This window comes from Cydia fagiglandana, chromosome 14, assembly GCF_963556715.1.
Source record: "Cydia fagiglandana chromosome 14, ilCydFagi1.1, whole genome shotgun sequence".
Lineage (NCBI taxonomy): Eukaryota > Metazoa > Arthropoda > Insecta > Lepidoptera > Tortricidae > Cydia > Cydia fagiglandana.
The window spans coordinates 7323309-7343368 of record NC_085945.1 but is presented as its reverse complement, the minus strand read 5'-3'; the positions used below and the strand labels follow the sequence as shown (position 1 = coordinate 7343368).

Genomic DNA, 20060 nt, shown 5'->3' with positions numbered 1-20060 from the left:
AGAGCGAATGGTGTTGGAGTTTATATACGGTAATCGTTCACTCCCGAGCGGAGTGAACGGGATATCTCACTCGCACTAGCTAGACCAATCAGTGATCCGGTCTTCGAATGAAGGCCATCTGTCTCGAGCTTTTAGTGTGCCTCCCAATTGTCTCTGGCCACGAAATGTGTCTCATCCCATGGCCAAACTAGTCCATTATTTATAAAATTTAATAATTCTCCACGGTCCAAAAACACATCGACATCTATAAATGGGTCCATTTCGTTCAAAATCATTTGAATCAATGACTGGAGAGTCCAAACGAATTCCACTTAAAGCTTGAGTCTACGAGTACATAAGTTGTACAGTGAGCGCGGCGCAGTACTTGTCAGCCCGGGACGGTCGATAGAGAGGGTGCTATGCGACAGTGAGTGTGTAGGAATGGTAAGGAAAGGAAGTAGAATAGAATAATACTTGTTATTAAAGGATACACATCTATCAATTTTCAATTAGTTCTAATCATTAATAGTGGAATACAAAGTAACTACATTATTAAAGTTACTACTTTGTATTTAAAGTTTGTGTTAAGTGCCCTGGGACAAACTACTTTTTATTCAAAATCGAATTTGATATATGTATAAACAAATAACGAAGGATTGCAGTCTAAAGTCAAAGGAAATTCCATTTTGTTGTAAGCACTTTACCTATGAACGAACCTTGACCACCAACAATAATGAATACCTTAAGAAAATTACGTTCGTTCATTAAAAGCCGGATGCTCCACATTTTGATATATTTTGTTTTTTGTAAACCCTATTAGATTGGCTTTTGTAAATGATGAACGACGATTTCTCATTGAAATATTATCAAATCACAGCCTCGTGCTGATTTAACCAGGACCATTCTGTTTTTTTTTTGATAAGAAAGTTCTTAAAAGACTACTTTGGACAAATTTGGAATGAATGGACTAAAGTAGTTAACTAACCCATGAACCTTTGCAGATCATTAACGCATGCAGGACTGGGCAGGTCACAGATGGCTTTAATTTTGGCTGAATCTACCTTTACAACTTCCTTACCGAAAATATGTCCCAAGTACTACTTCAGGGACACATTCTATGTGAGGCCTGGAAAAGAGTAAACTATAATAATTATTTTAAGATTCTTCTTCTCATCGCCTCTTCTCCAGCTCTTCATCACCCAGCTCTATAACTATATATTGATTATTTGATCAGCGAAGTAAAATAAAACACGTAACGATATAAGTACTTGCACATATTCCTGTATCTATATCACCTGTGCAATGTGCATTGCATATCGTGCACTCGTCCGGTAGGTAATGATAATATAAACAAACTCCACAATCTTCACGCCACACTCTTGAATAAAAAAGAAACAATCGTATAGTGTCAGCAAGATTGAAATCTAAAATATAATGTTCATCTCCTGGCATATTCAAGTGCACTCTTCCACAATGCACGCAAGTCATTTTTCACAAAATGGGTGGGCATCACCCACAGCCATAATGCTTCACCTTCTAATATTAAATATAAATCGTCCGTCATCATCAGCACCGAGTTGGGGTCTATTACAACGACCATGTTTATTGAGAAACCAATACGTGTGAATCGCGTGTAGAGAAAAGACTGAGACTACAAATTTGAATTTGAACGACAAGGTTTATAAATTTCATCAGCCGATGCATCCGATTTCGTGGATTCTTCAATTTTTCTTTTTTCTCTTCGTACATTGCTTAGTAATTTTTTAACAACATCGTCATTTTCCGCATTTGGCTCTAATTCCTTCAGTTTAGTTATGAGTTTTTCATACGCCGCCGCACTTTTATTTCGGTTATGATAGTCTTTATCCTTCACTCTCCAAATATAGGGCTCGGATTTATATATTCCAATAAATTCCTCTACAATTGCATCTATTCTTATTTTCAAGAATGTGTTTATTGACTTCGACCAGTTTGATTAAAATGTCAACCTCCTCTCGCGTGAAATGAATGCTCCTCTCACGTGAGATATAGTTTGTCTTTGCAAAACTACGAAAAACTCATTCTGTGGGCAACCGGGCCCATCAAAAATATCGTCCTGCGGGTTCATTCACCCCCTACGGTTTTTTTTTGTGGGTGAGTCGTCCTGACCAGTCGACCACTCTCTACTGATTGAGGGTCTACTCGACCCGCGGGCTCAGACGACCACTCTCTACTGATTGAGGGTCTATTTGACCCGCGGGCACAGACGACCACTCTCTACTGATTGAGGGTCTACTCGACCCACGGGCTCAGACAGCAATTATCAGCTTATAGGTCTACTCGGCCCAAGGGCTGAAGTTGATCAATAATGTTTAGGATATTATACCTATTTAATACTTGTTACTTTATTTAAATAAACACGTGTAAGGTTAAGGTTTGTTATTTTGTATTCAATATTTATTACAATAAAACAAAATAAATTTCTTTTTTTAAATAAAATATTTCTGCTACGCAGCATAAGCACAAAACTAATAAACTAAGTTCTATTTCTAATAAACAAACTATTCATATAAATTCCTACATTCTCAATTGTCCAATACACAAGGCTAGGCAATGTTGAATGTAGGTCCAGGTGTGGCTGTCAACGTCTCGCTGTCCTTTAAATAAATTATGGTCACATGTCCAGTCAAATGTCAAATGGTCAATGGTCGGTAGCAAAAGTCGACATAGCTTTGTCTGCTTCTGCGTCTTCGTTTGCCAGCCATTGGCGGGCATCCCCAGGAAGATTTGCGGACACAAAAGCGGATTCTTCCGATATGATGTCGACGGGAGTCTGTTTGTCTTCATTATCTAAGTCATCATCCTCGTCGTCACCGGATTATGCGCGTAGATTGTCGCACCAGCTTTCAAAAATGGCATCGGCTTTCACGGTTCCGTAATCTAAAAATTGAAAAAGTTATGTGATTGTGTACAATAAAAATAAGTGATAAATGTTACCACATAAATTGTCTGACGAATAAATTAAACATCTATCATACCCAATCCTGTAATAATTGAGTTAATTTTCACTTTCGTGTTTTTTTTCGTAATATCTGAAAAATAAATTAAATATATAAAAAAAAACTTGTTTAGATCCGTACCGACATTTTGTTACTTGTGTTCGTTCAATCAGCGCATTGTTTGGCTATATAATATTTTGCATTCAATTGCTGATGTACAATAAAGCAACTCATATTGTTTATAACGTAATGAATAAATAGGACAAAGATAGATTAATTTTAAAAAGTCATCGTAAAAGTTAAGTTTCACTCCGTTTTCTACTCAATAGTGCTATCTCCTTGAAACTTCGGTAAACTCACACATTGTTTTTATTTGTGTACCTTAACTATCACAAATTAGTATAAATTAAAACCCGTTACATTAAATACCTGTTTATAAAAATAAGTAAAAGGCCATTCGATCGTCATTAAATTGCCCGCATGTTATGGAAATATGAAAATGTTGCACTGGGTCAATTTAATAAAAGCGCCAGTAGCCATCTGAGTGGTTACGAATTAGATGTATAGGTACGAACTTTAATCTAAATCTGTAAACATGTCAGGGAAATATTAATGTATTCACACTTACTAGGATTTTCATTTTCCTTCGCTGTTTGAGGTTTTTGAATCCTGATCGTGGAAGTTGGGACGGGCGTTTTATTTCCTACAATATAATCAATAATTAGCAAAAAAACTTCAGAAATGCATATGCCAAAGAAACACTTGTATATTGGCAATTACTTGGTTTTGTAGTTTCCTTCGATAAACAGCTTTTTGAGTTTCCTGGGCGTGGACAACGGCGTGATAGGTGTTTTTTGCCCTAAAACATATTCAAATTGATTAAAAAGGTAATAAGAAAGTTACTTTCGTTCACTAAAGTAATGCATTTACAGATAAAAACCGCAACTTACTCAGGTTGCCTGTAGTCCAGTCACCACGTAGTGGTGAGTAACCCGGGACTTCCACGACACTATCCAATTATGACGCCCGAGCGAGACGTTCGCTAAATTGCTTTTGGTAACTAGAGTTACCAGCCGCCCGGCACATACAATTGATCGTTACTTGTTTCTTTCGCTAATTCTGTATAACATAATTATCACAGGTTTAAATGATTTTATGATTATAAATGAAACTTGATATTTAGACTATTTAAATAACAATATTTTATTTGAAAAATATGACTTATTCTTCAAAATGTGGGCCATTTCAATCGCAAGTAACCGATAAAAATCACCGTTTAACTAATTTGAAGTAAGATAGTAATTCATAATTCTACATTATTATTATTATTTGTGTCTCCTTTAGGATTTCACGGGCCTATAAATCCCGGTCTTTTGATAGGCTTGCGTCGGGATATAGATCCAACACGTAGAGGCCCCTTGGAGAGCTTTAATGCCATGTAGAACGCCTGCTGGAACCCGTTCACAGGCGCAACAATAGACACCCATGAACCGGTCCCAGCAGGCATTGGGACTATTGTAGAAAAAGTGAACAGTATTCCGGTCTATGGATTGATGTTTGGATGGACAATGAGACTGGGCTATATTGCAAAAGAGGTCCGGACACCTGCCATAACAATGTTAACACCGTCATCGAGGCAGGCGGTGACTCGCCGCTGACTAGATGGGCCCCTGAAACTGCCGTCGCGAAGACGACCAGGAGCAACATCGGTGTGAGGGGCTCAGGGGTGTCGAGAAGAGGTGTGCGCCGCTTTCTACCCAGTGGCTGTTAACAGCCACTGTGCCAACTCGCGTCTTATGCATCTTTCACTTCCACCCCTGGAGCATATAGCTCTAGCGACTCCTCTCTGGACGGCCAATGAAGGCAAGCCAGAGCTGAGAGTCCTGCGGGTCCCCTTGGGGTCCACTCCGACCGACGAAGACACGCCGGAGACGGAGACCCTGACCGACTCTCGGGAGCACTCGGGTCCGTGGGGTCGTTACTCCCCAACAGCTCGCCACAAGCTGCCCTGCGGGCTTATTATTATTTTCTTTATTCATCATTTTTCTTAGGCTAGGTTTTTATAATATGTATATAAAAGTAAAATATAAAAACACTTACAAAACAATAAAAAATACATATAAACACATTATAAAAAACCTAACCTAGGGTGCCGCCGGCAGCGGGGCAGGGCCCAAGCTGCCGGTGGTCAGGGCCGCAGAGTGAGGAACCGACGTACTATACGCGCCGTGTCCAAAATTACCGCCTTCTGCATCTGACCCTTGATCCAGCCACCCAGCGAGAGTCTCTCTAGGTGTTGGTCGAGACTCTTCGCTATGAGACCGTTCGCTGACACGACTATCGGAACAATGATCGTCGAGTCAACATCCCACATGGCGGTAATCTCATGAGCTAAGTCTAGGTACTTGCTGGACTTGTCCTTCTCAGCCTTCACGAGATTCTCATCATGAGGGATGGTGACGTCGGCGAGCACGGCCCGGCGCTGCGATCGGTCTATCAGCACGATGTCAGGCTTATTGGCAACAATAGTCCTGTCAGTGATGATAGATCGATCCCAATAGAGCGTGGCACGACCATTTTCGAGAACTGGCGCAGGTGTGTACTTGTAGTACGGCACTTCGCGGTCCACAAGGCCATATAGGAGGGCAAGCTGCTGGTGAATAATTCTGGCTACGAGGTTATGTCTGTGCAAGTACTCGCCGTTAGCAAGATGAGAACAACCGGAGATAATATGCCTGAGTGACTCTCCGGGACGGCGGCATGCCCGACAAATGTCGACCGTACCGTCCTTCAGGATATATCTCCGGTAGTTATTCGTCATGATAACTTCGTCCGCAATTGCACAGGCAAAGCCCTCGGTTTCTCCGAAGAGGTCCCCGAATCGTAGCCAGTTCACCGACGCGGGTAGGTCTACATCGGGTCCCATGAGGGCCTTGTAGAACCGCCCGTGTAGCTGCTTATCCTTCCATACCGCCTTGCGGTCCTCGGTGCTTAGTACTACAGGTTTGCGCCAGTTCTCGTTTGCCAAGGAGAGCGGCGTGAGGCCCCTGTCAGCTGCCACCACATCACGATGCATCCCACACTCGTTGTTGAGAAAATAATTCCTGAGATTGTACACCTCACGGTTGTGGAGATTTTTGGCGTTTAGAAAGCCGCGACCTCCACATTTCCGTGGGATGTACAATCTCATAACAGACGAGCGTGGGTGCAGCATACGGTGTGTGGTGAGCAGCTGTCGGACCCTCCGATCCAGGGCATCCAGCTCGGTCTGAGTCCACCTTAGTATGCCAAAGGAGTATGTGAGTAGAGGCATTACCCAGGCGTTGAAGGCGCGCACTTTGTTGCCTCCTGACAAAAGACTGTTAAGTACTTTTGTGAGCCGACTGAAAAAGCGCTCCTTCACCGAACGTCTAATACCTTCTTCCTCAATACCCAACGACTGTGACATACCAAGGTATTTATAGGTTTCTGATTCAGAGATGGATCTGAAAGACATTGTCTCAGAAAGTTGTAAATTTGTTGAATTTACAACTTTCCCCCGCTGTACATGCATAACCGCACATTTATCGACACCAAACTCCATATTGATGGCATTACTGAAGACTTCGGTGGTTTTCAGTAGCTCCACCAAGTCTTGGCTATTTGGTGCAAATAATTTGAGATCATCCATGTACAGAAGGTGAGAAATTACTTCACCCCCTCTCCGAAGCCGGCAACCTAGTTCTAAATCTTTCAGCAAGGTACTGAGAGGATTCAGAGCTAGGCAGAACCACAGAGGACTCAGACTATCACCCTGAAATATTCCTCGCTCAATCCTTATAAAATCCTGCGGGCCAGGGCGTTCATCCCCGCCTCCTGGTTGACGAAGGACTGTGGTCCATTGTCTCATACACGCGCTTAGAAAGGTTCTCAAAGCTGTATCAACTTTATACAGCTCTAAGACCCTCTCCAGCCATGAGTGAGGCACCGAATCATAGGCCTTCTTGTAGTCAATCCAGGCTGCTGAGAGGCCCCCCCTGTTCCGCCGGATTTGTTGGCAGATGGTCATGTCTATGAGGAGGAGCTCTTTAGTACCACGGGACCCAACCCTACATCCATTTTAAGCAGAGGCCAAAATATTGTTTGCGACAATGTGCGCGTTGATTTTTGCTCTCAAAATGGATGTAAGGAGCTTGTAAAGTGTAGGCAAGCATGTGATGGGTCTGTAGTTCTTAGCTTCCGTGGTACTACCGGACTTATAGAGCAGGAAGGTGACACCAGTTGTTAAGGAAGGTGGGAGAGAACCATGCTCGAGGGCTCGTTGAAATTGTGCTGCCAAGCAGGAATGTGAGCATCGGAACCATTTTAGCCAGAAGTTGTGCAATCCATCCGGCCCAGGACTTTTCCAGTTCTGGGCCGTGCGGATGGCACAACTTACGTCATCGGGGCTGATGGTGACTGCCCCCATAGGTTCGATGGACTCGCACTCACGCTCAACAACACTCATCCAACTCCCCTCGGTGTGTCCGACAGGCACTGACCAAATGCTACGCCAGAAGTCATTCATGACAGTAGCATCCGGTGGCTGCGAGTCGGACGCACGAAGGTTGGTTTCCTCCCACTTTCGGTACATCTTCCTTTGGTCACTCTGGAAAAGACGGTTCTGCTGGAATCGGTCCACACGCTCTCTGTAGCGGCGAATACGGTTTGCCCATGCATAGACTTTCTGCTTTAGAAAGTCGATGCGTTCCGTAACATTGGCCATGTAGTCGCGGGACCTGATATCCGTCCCCGCGAATGCCTGGTTTACAAAGCGCATTACTCGGGGGCGATTGTTGCCCCCCCTGAAGCAGATCAGCTTCGCGATAAGAGTCCTAAAAGAGCTGATACGTCGCTCGATCCGTATTTGCCATGCGGGGGCACCTCCGGCGGTCCTAGGTGCACGTTCAGAGTCCGGAAACTTGACTCGTGCAACACGGCACGCCGCGATGGCTCCGCAATACATGATCGCGTGCGTATCATCTAAATCTTTACTAGTCCGCAAATATGGCTCTAGTAAAGCGTTTAGGGCTCCCATTAGCGCTAGATTGTGTCTATTCATAGGCAAACGTGGTAATCGTGGTCTAGTATTAGGTGTGGAGCGATACTGCGTAATCGCCTCATCCAAAGTCCTCCTCAGTTGCTCATTGGCTGTACTACTCACACTCTGCGCGAACTCCTCCTCGTCGGCACAGAGATCTACCCGCGGCGCCCCCGGGGCCTGGTCGGGTGCCGGCACCAGATCCGGCGATGTGGCGGGCGGGTCTCGCACCGAGGTGGAGGCTGCGCGAGCAGAGAGAGCCTCCAGGCGAAGCCGATCAAGTGTCGAGTCATCCAACCGCTTTAGCCGCTGGATGACACGCACCTGATCCGATAGCCGTTGCGCAGTCACGTCGATGGTTGGTTCGAGGGCCTGAAACAGTGGAAGCATTCGGACACGGTACGCGCATAAGTCGGTTCCCCCCTCTGTAGCCCCATAGTAGGCGCGCATGACGTTCTCATTCATGGTTTGAGACCATCGCATGCGACGCACTACACCACCGGCAGCGGGAGCCGTGGGCGGAGCAAGATGTCCCGCAGGCCCCAAGCGTGCCGGCAGCGGTGGCCGCCCTCGTCGCGCTGGCGGTCGTGGCGGCGGCGGCGGCGGCCCGCATTCGTCGCTCGACTCGCTGGTGTCGGGCGCGGTGGCGAACTCATCGCCCGACGAGGACTGCGAGGAGACGGACGAGGCGGGCGAGGGTGGTGGGCGTTATTATTATTATTTGTATGTCTTTTCCATATCTCGGGACCATGGGGTCCCGGACCTTTGGGAGGCGTACGTGGGGCCGAAGCCAACAGCGCAGAGGCCCTTTAAGACACTTTAATCTAAAAGCAAGGGATACACATGGCGGATACCATCCCCGAACGCACAATGTGATACATCCGGAGATGGGCCCCGCCAGATGCAAAGACTATTGCAGTGCAGCACTTTTGTGCTGCGATGGGAACTAAGGTCATGGGCTATAGATTTGAAAGTTGGATGGACTGGATAATGGGCTATGGGAGAGACTAGCGGACACCTGCCGTGACAATCAGTCTTAAAATTGTATAAGACAGGTGGTGACTCGCCAACTCATTGAGTGGGCCCCGCAATGGCCGCACGCACAGTGCGACAACAGGGCAACACTTTGGAGTGGCTGAGGTTGTCGAGAGGTGAGTCTGCGGTAGCCAGATCCCGGTAATCCGTTCAAGGGCCGCCGGCGTTATGACATTTTACACTTCCAACCTGGAGCATAGGTCCCGCTCTTGCGACTCCACTCTGGCCGGCCAATCAAGGCAAGCACAGAGGCGAGGGCCAGATGACAGGGCCCTCTGGAATAGGGGTTCGCGGTGTCGCCACTCACCGTCAGCTCGCCACAAGCTGCCCCCGCGGGGTTATTATTATTATTATTAGCCTATATTGTCCCACTGATGGGCAAAGGCCTCCCGGATCATATTCTTCCACGTATCCCTATCCCCAATTCTACATTAGAACTGAAATATACATTCTATCTGTTAGTTAGATAAATACATAATCGTTTGGTATAAAATTTAGATAGTAAAAGAGTAATTAAAAATACTTACGGCACGGCATTTTTAAAACACTGACCGCTTTTCCGCAACTTCACTTTCGCACAACTTTGAAACCGACAGCTGTTTAAAATATTTTTATTTTATGGCTAATTTTTTTATCTGTATTGCCATGTTATTTATTTGTCTTTGCTCGGAACGTACTTTAAACCGCTTCCAAGCCGCCACTTACAGATAAAAAATCAAAAATCGTACAATGGTCGTCTGGTAGCTCTGGCTACCAGAAGCAATTTGTAGGTGTTCAAAGTTGGTAGCTCTTATTACCAGAAGCAACTGAGTGGTTATGTTACACTCACCACCTGGTAAACAGCTTAGACTGACAAAAACATTATCATAATGTAGACATAAACTTTTCTATAGGTAAACTTATCATTTGACTGGGAGTTTGACATTTCAACTTTTGACTTTGACATAAATGTTTTGCTTTGACTATTTGATTGTGATATTTCATTACTTAACACACTATATGGTGTATTGGCTTCGAATCTAGAGATCAATTTTTAGTAGACCACTTCAAAGGCGACTATCTATGTTTTGTTTTGTTATGGTGGTATCACTGATGTTACATAAAGTCTACAATAACATTAAAATCAAACCACGGGCCAAGTTCAAGGTGGGTCAACATGTGAGAATTAGTAAATATAAATCCACCTTCGCCAAAGGCTACACCGGCAATTGGACTACGGAGATATTTACAATAACTAGAGTGCAAACTACTAATCCAGTGACATATTTACTTCAAGACGCTAATCACCAACCAATGACCTTTTATTTATGTAGACGTGTGACGTTCATAGTTGACAAAACTAAAATTTGATCCAACGATTTTGACAACTTGACAGGTTGGCGTCACCCATACGACTAACTAAATATAGGTTCCGGAACCTATATTTAATGGCTCACGATCGTGCGCCTGGTACCATATCTACCTCAATTTACTTACATCTATGTCACCAACCCATCTCTGGATGTTTCTATGAACAAGAGTTGCAGAAAACTAAACACCATGACATTTATCTAGTGGAAAAAGTGTTGAAACGTCGTGGAAATAAAGTGTATGTAAAATGGCTCGGCTTAAATGAAAAAAGTTGGATAGATAAAGATAACATTGTCTAACTATTATTATGTTCAATAAATATTTATCTACTCTAAATCAATGAGGTTTCATTCAATAAAACATCTCTATATTCAGTATTATTATATATATTTATTGTTATTAATTATTTATTTATTTTTCTTCTTAGGCTAGGTCATTTATAACATGAATATAAAAGTAAAATACAAAAACACATAAAAAACAACAAAAAATAAGTATAAACACATTATAAAAAACCTAACCTAGGGTGCCGCCAGCAGCGGGGCAGGGCCCAAGCTGCCGGTGGTCAGGGCCGCAGAGAGAGGAACCGGCGGACTATCCGCGCCGTGTCCAAGATCACCGCCTTCTGCATCTGACCCATGTTGACCCACCTTGAACTTGGCCCGTGGTTTGATTTTAATGTTATTAATTATTATTAGTATACCTATACGTGTACAATTATAATACATGTGCAGTGAGCTAGCAATTTAAAAGGAAACAAAAATACACCATCATTAATAATCACCAGAATCTATTATGTTTGGACCTACCACACAAAATATGACATTAATTAAATATGTAAAAGATTCCGCATTGCACACTGCGCGTGAAAAAAGTTCCGCTGTAACACCACCTAACAAGTCAATCCAGTCTTGAAAATTGATTTGGGCGTCTCCCACTATTTCTTCCGCTTCATCGTTTAAATCGTCCCACATTACAATTAAACGGTAAATATGACAATCGTCACGGTGACCTTCGACATATAAACTTTTCAACAATCTCGCCACTTCTGCTCTAAATGAGTGTAATGGCATGGGCACGCGCCATCTATTAATCAATGTATTCTTTTGGAACGCTTCCATCCACTCGTTTTTACATTGTTGATGAAAAGATTTCACTTCGTTGCTGGAATCGCTCTCGTGGCCGTAGTACAAGGGAATGGTGTGTTTTTCCTTGCCCCCGTCGTCTTGTGCTTTCGCTGTTGCCATCGGTTGTGCGGGTGGTGAGTGTGAAGTGGAGCTGCTGCAACCACCGTCACAGCCGCCGCCGCCTGTGGTCGAGGTGATTATGGCAAAGAAACGTGTGAACCCAGTAAAGAAAACTAAGTACAATGTTTTGTAAAAAATAAATATATACTTACCTCAACTTTCAGTGATGAACAATCTCTGTCGAGCGATGTCAAATGCAGCCATTTACTTGCGCAATGAGATATAGTTGAGAAATCGGATGACGTCATATTTATTGTATTCCATGACTTCTAGAATACATTGTATAACAGTCCACAAACACGCTAATTTAGCATATCCCCGAGAAATTATGAGAATGTAGTCGAGAAATTGAGGCTGGTCCTACCGTGACGGGGTGGCCTAGAGGTTCATACAGTGTGTGGTGACGATAGCCCCGGTTAGCTAAAGATGCGCCGGTTCGAATCCGACCTTCGCCACTGGAGACCACCCCGTCACTTTTTGCGTTTCTCCTCTGATACTGCAGTTTTGGAACTAACGTTGCGCATACATACTGTCGCCCTCTGGCGGGGCTGGCAGAATTCAAACTCATATACAAAGTGGAGACATCTATTCATTTCATAGCGGATGGTTTTGGAACTAACGTTGCGCATACATACTGTCGCCCTCTGGCGGGGAAATTTTAGAACTAACGTTGCGTGTACATACTGTCGCCCTCTGGCAGGGCTGGCGGATATTTTTGGAACTAACGTTGCGCATACATACTGTCGCCCCCAGGCAGGGCTGGTGGGGATTTTTGGAACTAACGTTGCGCATACATACTGTCGCCCCGAGGCAGGGCTGGTGGGGATTTTTGGAACTAACGTTGCGCATACATACTGTCGCCCTCCAGCGGGGCTGGCGGAAATTTTAGGAACTATGCTTCCCCTCACCCCGTTAGGCACCCTCCCCTCCCGGTCCCCCTCCCCCTCGAGGTCCCCCTCCCCTCAAGGTCACGCCCCCTCAAGGTCAACCCCCCCCTCAAGGTCAAGGTCACCCCACCCTCCCCCTCAAGGTCAAGGTCACCCCTCAAGTTCAAGGTCACTCCCCTCCCCCTCAAGGTCAAGGTCACACCTCAAGTTCAAGGTCACTCCCCTCCCCTCAAGGTCAAGGTCAATCCCCTCAAGGTCAAGGTCACTCTCCCTCAAGGTCAAGGTCAATCCCTCCCCTCCCCCCACCCCGCGGGGGGACATAGATACCTAAACTGGTCCAGCTCTCTCATATTTACCCTACTGACGACGACCGGGTATATTTATAGGCTCCGATAGGCGTCGGTTTCGTCTTGGAGTTGGCGGCGGTGTCGGCGGCTTTGGCGCCTGTAGTAATAAGAATAACAGGATCAGAGACACGGGTGACGACGACCGGGTATATTGATAGGTTCCGACGGGCGTCGGTTTCTTGGAGTCGGCGGCGGCTTTGGCGCCTGTAGTAAAAAGAATAACAGGATCAGAGACGCGGGTTGTAGTAAAGATCGGGGCCTGTGCAGTGGAATACGGCGTGTCAATGGCGGTAAGGAGTTGGCGTGGAAATAATAATAAACACTCACGGTTCTGCATATGAAGCTAAGCTATTTCTCAGAATACCATACGTTCATGTTTGTCAGGCAGGTTAGACGACACACGATAACTAATTAACTATTAATTAGAATATAATTTTAAATACGAGGATAGCAAAACACAGCGGCCATTACGTTAGCCGTCAAGGAAAGAGGACGTAATAATATTCGGTGTTGCCAGAGTTGAATAATTTCCAACACGGGTGACGACGACTGGGTATATTGATAGGTTCCGACGGGCGTCGGTTTCTTGGAGTCGGCAGCGGTGACGGCGGCTGTGGCGTCTGTAGTAAAAAGAATAACAGGATCAGAAACGCGGGTGACGACGACCGGGTATATCGATAGGTTCCGACGGGCGTCAGTTTCTTGGAGTCGGCGGCGGCGTCAGCGGCTTTGGCGCCTGTAGGAATAAGAATAACAGGATCAGAGACGCGGGTGATGACGACCGGGCATGTTGATAGGTTCCGACGGGCATCGGTTTCGTATTGGGCTTCGGCGGTGGGGGCGGTGTCGGTGGCTTTGGCGCCTGTAGGAATAAGAATAACAAGATCAGAGACGCGGGTGACGACAACCGGGTATGTTGATCGGTTCCGACGGGCATCGGTTTCTTCTTGGAGTCGTTAGCGGCGGCGTCGGCGGCTTTGGCGCCTGTAATAATAAGAATAACAGGATCAGAGACGCGGGTGACGACGACCGGGTATATTGATAGGTTCCGACGGGCGTCGGTTTCTTGGAGTTGGCGGCGGTGTCGGCGGCTTTGGCGCCTGTAAATAAGAATAACAGGATCAGAGACGCGGGTGACGACGACCGGGTATATTGATAGGTTCCGACGGGCATCGGTTTCGTATTGGGCTTCGGCGGTGGGGGCGGTGTCGGTGGCTTTGGCGCCTGTAGGAATAAGAATAACAGGATCAGAGACGCCGGTGACGACCGGGTATGTTGATCGGTTCCGACGGGGATCGGTTTCGTATTGGGCTTCGGCGGTGGGGGGCGGTGTCGGTGGCTTTGGCGACTGTAGTAATAAGAATAACAGGATCAGAGACGCGGGTGACGACGACCGGATATGTTGATCGGTTTCGACGGGCGTCGGTTTCTTGGAGTCGGCGGCGGTGTCGGTGGCTTTGGCGCCTGTAAGAATAAGAATAACAGGATCAGAGACGTGGGTGACGACGACCGGGTATATTGATAGGTTCCGACGGGCGTCGGTTTCTTGGAGTCGGCGGCGGCGCCAGCGGCTTTGGCGCCTGTAGGAATAAGAATAACAGGACCAGAGACGCGGGTGATGACGACCGGGCATGTTGATAGGTTCCGACGGGCATCGGTTTCGTATTGGGCTTCGGCGGTGGGGGCGGTGTCGGTGGCTTTGGCGCCTGTAGGAATAAGAATAACAAGATCAGAGACGCGGGTGACGACGACCGGGTATATTGATAGGTTCCGACGGGCGTCGGTTTCTTGGAGTCGGCGGCTTTGGCGCCTGTAGGAATAAGAATAACAGGATCAGAGACGCGGGTGACGACGACCCGAGTATATTGATAGGTTCCGACGGGCGTCGGTTTCTTGGAGTCGGCGGCGGTGTCGGCGGCTTTGGCGCCTGTAGTAAAAAGAATAACAGGATCAGAGACGCGGGTGACGCCCAACGGGTATATTGATAGGTTTCGACGGGCGTCGGTTTCTTGGAGTCGGCGGCGGCGTCGGCGGCTTTGGCGCCTGTAGTAAAAAGAATAACAGGATCAGAGACTCGGGTGACGACGGGCGTCGGTTTCTTGGAGTCGGCGGCGGCGTTGTCGGTGGCTTTGGCGCCTGTAGTAATAAGAATAACAGGATCAGAGACGCGGGTGACGACGACCGGGTATGTTGATCGGTTTCGACGGGCGTCGGTTTCTTGGAGTCGGCGGCGGTGTCGGTGGCTTTGGCGCCTGTAGGAATAAGAATAACAGGATCAGAGACGTGGGTGACGACGACCGGGTATATTGATAGGTTCCGACGGGCGTCGGTTTCTTGGAGTCGGCGGCGGCGTCAGCGACTTTGCCGCCTGTAGGAATAAGAATAACAGGATCAGAGACGCGGGTGATGAGACCGGGCATGTTGATAGGTTCCGACGGGCATCGGTTTCGTATTGGGCTTCGGCGATGGGGGCGGTGTCGGTGGCTTTGGCGCCTGTAGTAATAAGAATAACAGGATCAGAGACGCGGGTGACGACGACCGGGTATGTTTATCGGTTCCGACGGGCGTCGGTTTCTTCTTGGAGGCGGCGGCGGCGGCGGTGTCGATGGCTTTGGCGCCTGTATGAATAAGAATAACAGGATCAGAGACGCAGGTGACGACGACCGGGTATGTTGATAGGTTCCGACGGGCGTCGGCGGTGGGGGCGGCGTCGGTGGCTTTGGCGCCATTATAAATCATTGAAATTTTCCAGATTTTCTTGGTTGGTTGCTTGTGGGCGTTGTGTTTGATGCCTGGAAGGTAACTCCGTTTCGGTATCGCTTATATCACTCATATTTTTATTGGCAGATTCGGCGGATTGAAAACTAGGGAAGTCACTTCTTTTTACTATGCAATTGAAATTTCACATTGGGAAAATGATGCAGAAGCATGGCAATTGTTGTTATCGTTTGGTGTCTCAAGTTCATAGCTTTCTGACGTATGCGCATGTAGCCTATAATTGTGACTTCTACATTTTTATTTTTTATTTTTTTTATTATGAATGGGCTTACTCATGGCCACAGACTAGCCGAGGCGTAGACGTGGCCTACGATGGAGCGAGCTCGCCCAGAAGGTGCCTGTTCACTCTTGATTTGAAGGTTGCCGGGTTATAAGAACACGGAAATAGGTCTTCGCACATTATAACAATTCCACGCCAACGCGGCAGCAACTCTACTCACACTCTCGATGAGTAGTCAACTAGTTGATCCACCCAATGGTCACTAGTGGACAACGCGGTGTCAACGAGTGGACAACGCGGTGTCAACGAGTGGACAACGCGGTGTCAACGAGTGGACAACGCGGTGTCAACGAGTGGACAACGCGGTGTCAACGAGTGGACAACGCGGTCCCAACGAGTGGGTTATTCAACAGACAACTCGTCTAACCTCAGTTTTCGGTTGAATTTTGACCAAAGAAGTCGTGTGCTTATGAAATGTCGAACTTTACATTCAGTGAACTGGCGATTATAGCTATTATACTTGATAATGAAAATGAACGAAACAGCAGGAAAAGAAGATATTGGGTACATGATATGTTGCGACAAAGGAAATCAGAAGGGGAATATTGGAATATCCGGAAACGTCTGCTAGATGACGAAGAAAAATTATATATCTATTTCCGTATGCCGAGATACTTGTTTTATTATGTACTTAATATTATTGAGGACGACATCTACAAAAGAAACACGCGATTTAGAGAAGCTGTATCACCGGAAGAAAAGCTGGCAGTGACATTAAGGTAAGCAATAAGAAACTTTTTTATAATTTATATGTATTTATTTATATATCAAGTTAAAGGATAAATCAAAGCAAAGCAATTTTACTTTAGTTGTGTTAAACCATCAACCCTCGATTCTTCCATAGGCGTTGTATTTTGCTGTTGGGTGCTAGCGGTGCTACTACCGGTAGTACCTGCATTTAGGTTTTGAGTTGTGTAGCCAGAAGTTCCTGGTGCAAAAAAATCTTCACAGTAACAGTTTCGATTATTTTGCAGTTCTTGTATTTCAGCTTCCGAAACTAAATTAAAAATTCTTGACTTTAAAAGTGCTTGATTATAGGTAGATAATTTTTTTACTGTGCTAGAAATACTTAAAAAAAAAAAATCCATTTCGTCTTTCTGCTTTCCATCTTCATCGTTTTTGTTTTTTAATAAATATTCCACTAAGACCGCCGATGCACTTGTTTCTTGCAATTTCTTTCGTTTTGTCGTTTTTGGAATGTCAGGAAACACTGATCTAGATGATTCGTACATAGACACCGAAGATTCAGGACGCTCCGAGGTAATTGACGAGTCTTGAGATTCTTCATTATTAGTCACATTGGCAAGAATTTCCGCAGCAGATAAGCTATTTTCATCATCACCATCATCTGTGTTGTCCACTGACGTCACTGTAGACCGTTCTTTATAATGTGGTAATAAAAAAGACATTTCAGTTTCATATTGCCATTTTTTATTAGTATTAGCACTCTGACCACTTTTAGTTGCTTTCTTTTTAATGGCTCTTCTATGATATTCCCTTAAGTTTTGACATATCTTCTTACATTCTGACGCTGTAACAAAATAATATAAATATAAAGAAAAATTGGTTGTTTCAGGTACTTGATTAGTGGCTGTTCATTTAGGACTATGAGTTCAAGCTTTCGGTTAGGCGAAAGTACCATCCGGTCGATATTAAAAGATGTGTGCAATGCGATTATAAATACAATGAAGGGGAAGTTCATGCCCACACCTACTACCGAAGACTGGAAAAGAATCGCAGATGGTTTCAATAAAAAATGGAATTTTCCAAACTGTATAGGTGCCATCGACGGCAAACATGTAAACATAATTGCCCCTCCTAGCAGCGGCTCGCTATTTTTTAATTATAAAAAACACTTCTCTATCGTCCTCATGGCTATCGTCGATGTTAGATACAGATTTATAGCTGTCGATATAGGGGCCTATGGCAGGAATAGTGATGGCGGAATTTTGGCATCGTCAAGATTAGGAAGAGCGATTGAAATGAATACATTTAATATTCCAACTGACACACCATTACCTGGTACTGAAATAATAATGCCACATGTTTTTGTAGCCGACGAAGCGTTTCCTTTAAAATGGAATTTATTGCGACCATATCCACGTTCAAGTGGCATTTCAGAAAAGGAAAGAATATACAATAATCGCTTATCGCGAGCTCGCAGAGTAGTTGAAAACGCGTTCGGCATCTTATATCAAAAATTTGGAATTTATAATAAGAATTTGCATTTACACCCAAAATATGTTGATATTGTGGTCTTTGCGACGTGTATTTTACACAATGTCATGCGGTGTTATAATATAACATCCGATGATGAAGTCAACACAAGGCAGAGTTCGGCCAATAATGATGATGAACAGAGATTACTAAGTACACTTCCAGAAGATATAAGTGAATCTTCGGCATCTGCTTTTGAAACTCGTGATATGTTTGCAACTTATTTTCAATCTCCCAAAGGACGAGTTCCGTGGCAGCATTTAATATAGATCATGGATAATTAATATGTAATAATCATAAGAAGTTGGTTATAATATTATTGGCTTATTAAGAATATTAAACAAGTTTCTATACTAAGGTGGGATTTTATTACTGATTACCTATATTAAATAAACGTAAGGCACTTTATTATAACATACAGAAACCCAAACTAAAAATAAAAAATATATGACGTAGATTTAATATTTTATGTCAGTAAATTCTGGGATTTTATATTACTGTATGTGAAAAAACGAATTTTTACGATAAACCAAGATTTTTCGAGTGTCCAAGTAGAAAATCGTAGGTACTGTAACTGTACAATAACATACCTACTTTTTGGATGTAACAGGTTGAATTAAATTTTCTCAAAATGTACTTTAATGAAATGACTTATAAGTTTTAACATTATTTTTAATATCTATTAGAATCACACATATTTATTGGTTCGATAGCTGAATTTCTGTAGATTATGGCAAAATCAATAACTCAATACCAACACTGAAAACGTCACAAATAGAAATTAATTATGTTAAAAATTCTTACCTGGTTGCGACAATACAATAGCGATTTCATTCCATGCCTTTTCCTTCTTATGTACGTCACTATATTTCGAATCACTAAGGTCGTATAGTAGCGGATATTTTCGCACTTCTTCTATCAACTTTTCTTTCTGCATGATCGAAATCAGAGATCGAAATCGAAAAATATCACCGTGTACCGCTTATCAACGTGCACTCCGTCCTTCGATTCTATAGTGAATGATGGCGGGCGGGGGGAAGGCACGGGGCGGACGGGTGGGCTGGCAAATGGTTGCCCGTCACGCGTCAGTCGCAAACGCATAGTCGTTGCGTGGACGACGTGTGGTCATTGCGTGACAAACGTGTCGGGGTTGACCTTTAGTGTACGATGCGTAGGCCACTCGTTGTACACTACTTTATAATCATTTTTTGAAATTAAACCTTGAACATATGACACAGGGCTTACATATCAATGTCTAGCATAGAGTCGAGTCGCCGGTGAGTTGTTATAATGTGCGAAGACCTATATAGACGCCGGCAGGGAATTCCATTCCTTGGCAGTGCGCATAAGGAAAGTAGAAGCAAAGCGCTTCGTGCGAATTGGTGGAATATCTACCATGTAAGGATGGAAACCGGCCGTGCGTCTAAAAGTCCGATGGTAGAATGGGGACGGTGGAATAAGCTCGTGTAACTCTTGGGCACACTCCCCGAAGTGCAGCCTGTAGAATACCGACAGGCTGGCGACTTTCTCGCGAAATGATTCGTAAGTTTCGTATCGTTTGCAACTAATTAAGGCGCATACATATTTAACGTTTTTGCAACATCTATGACTTTGTAATGTATGTTATAACGAGACACACACGGGAATTTCTTATAACAATAATTACAAGTAATAAGTGACATCGTACAAAACTCAAAATAGAATGATTGATTGTGCGATGTCATTTATTACAGCTTAGAGGTAATATTCTATTGAAAGTGTTGTCTAATAAGCTGCTTGGTCGTCTTTGTCACTTTGCTTCCCTCTATAGGGTTTATTTTAAATATATACCGTTGTATAAACTCCAAACCGGATTGTCCTTCGCGGGGGTTTGCCAAATTGAACACGTAGTATGCTGCAGTCA

General features: G+C 44.7%; 2 protein-coding genes and 1 long non-coding RNA gene across 3 annotated transcripts; all 3 read right to left on the bottom strand.

The window, feature by feature from the left end:
- Positions 1 to 2574: 2574 nt before the first annotated feature.
- LOC134670520 (uncharacterized) lies at positions 2575 to 3734 on the bottom strand. Its single transcript, XR_010099076.1, has 3 exons — positions 3586 to 3734; positions 2997 to 3050; positions 2575 to 2898 (listed from the first exon to the last, which is right to left on the bottom strand). It is a non-coding gene; the product is annotated as an uncharacterized LOC134670520 (long non-coding RNA).
- A 3322-nt stretch (positions 3735 to 7056) lies between these two features.
- LOC134670995 (uncharacterized) lies at positions 7057 to 11648 on the bottom strand. Its single transcript, XM_063528815.1, has 2 exons — positions 11559 to 11648; positions 7057 to 8685 (listed from the first exon to the last, which is right to left on the bottom strand). Exons 1-2 carry the CDS (start codon positions 11646 to 11648, stop codon positions 7057 to 7059), a joined length of 1719 nt encoding a protein of 572 aa, XP_063384885.1.
- Positions 11649 to 16724: 5076 nt separating this feature from the next.
- LOC134670994 (uncharacterized) lies at positions 16725 to 19369 on the bottom strand. The gene is made up of 2 exons (XM_063528814.1): positions 18962 to 19369; positions 16725 to 17309 (listed from the first exon to the last, which is right to left on the bottom strand). The coding sequence occupies exons 1-2, from the start codon at positions 19092 to 19094 to the stop codon at positions 16741 to 16743; spliced, it is 702 nt and encodes a 233-aa protein (XP_063384884.1). The 5' UTR covers positions 19095 to 19369; the 3' UTR covers positions 16725 to 16740.
- Positions 19370 to 20060: the final 691 nt, after the last annotated feature.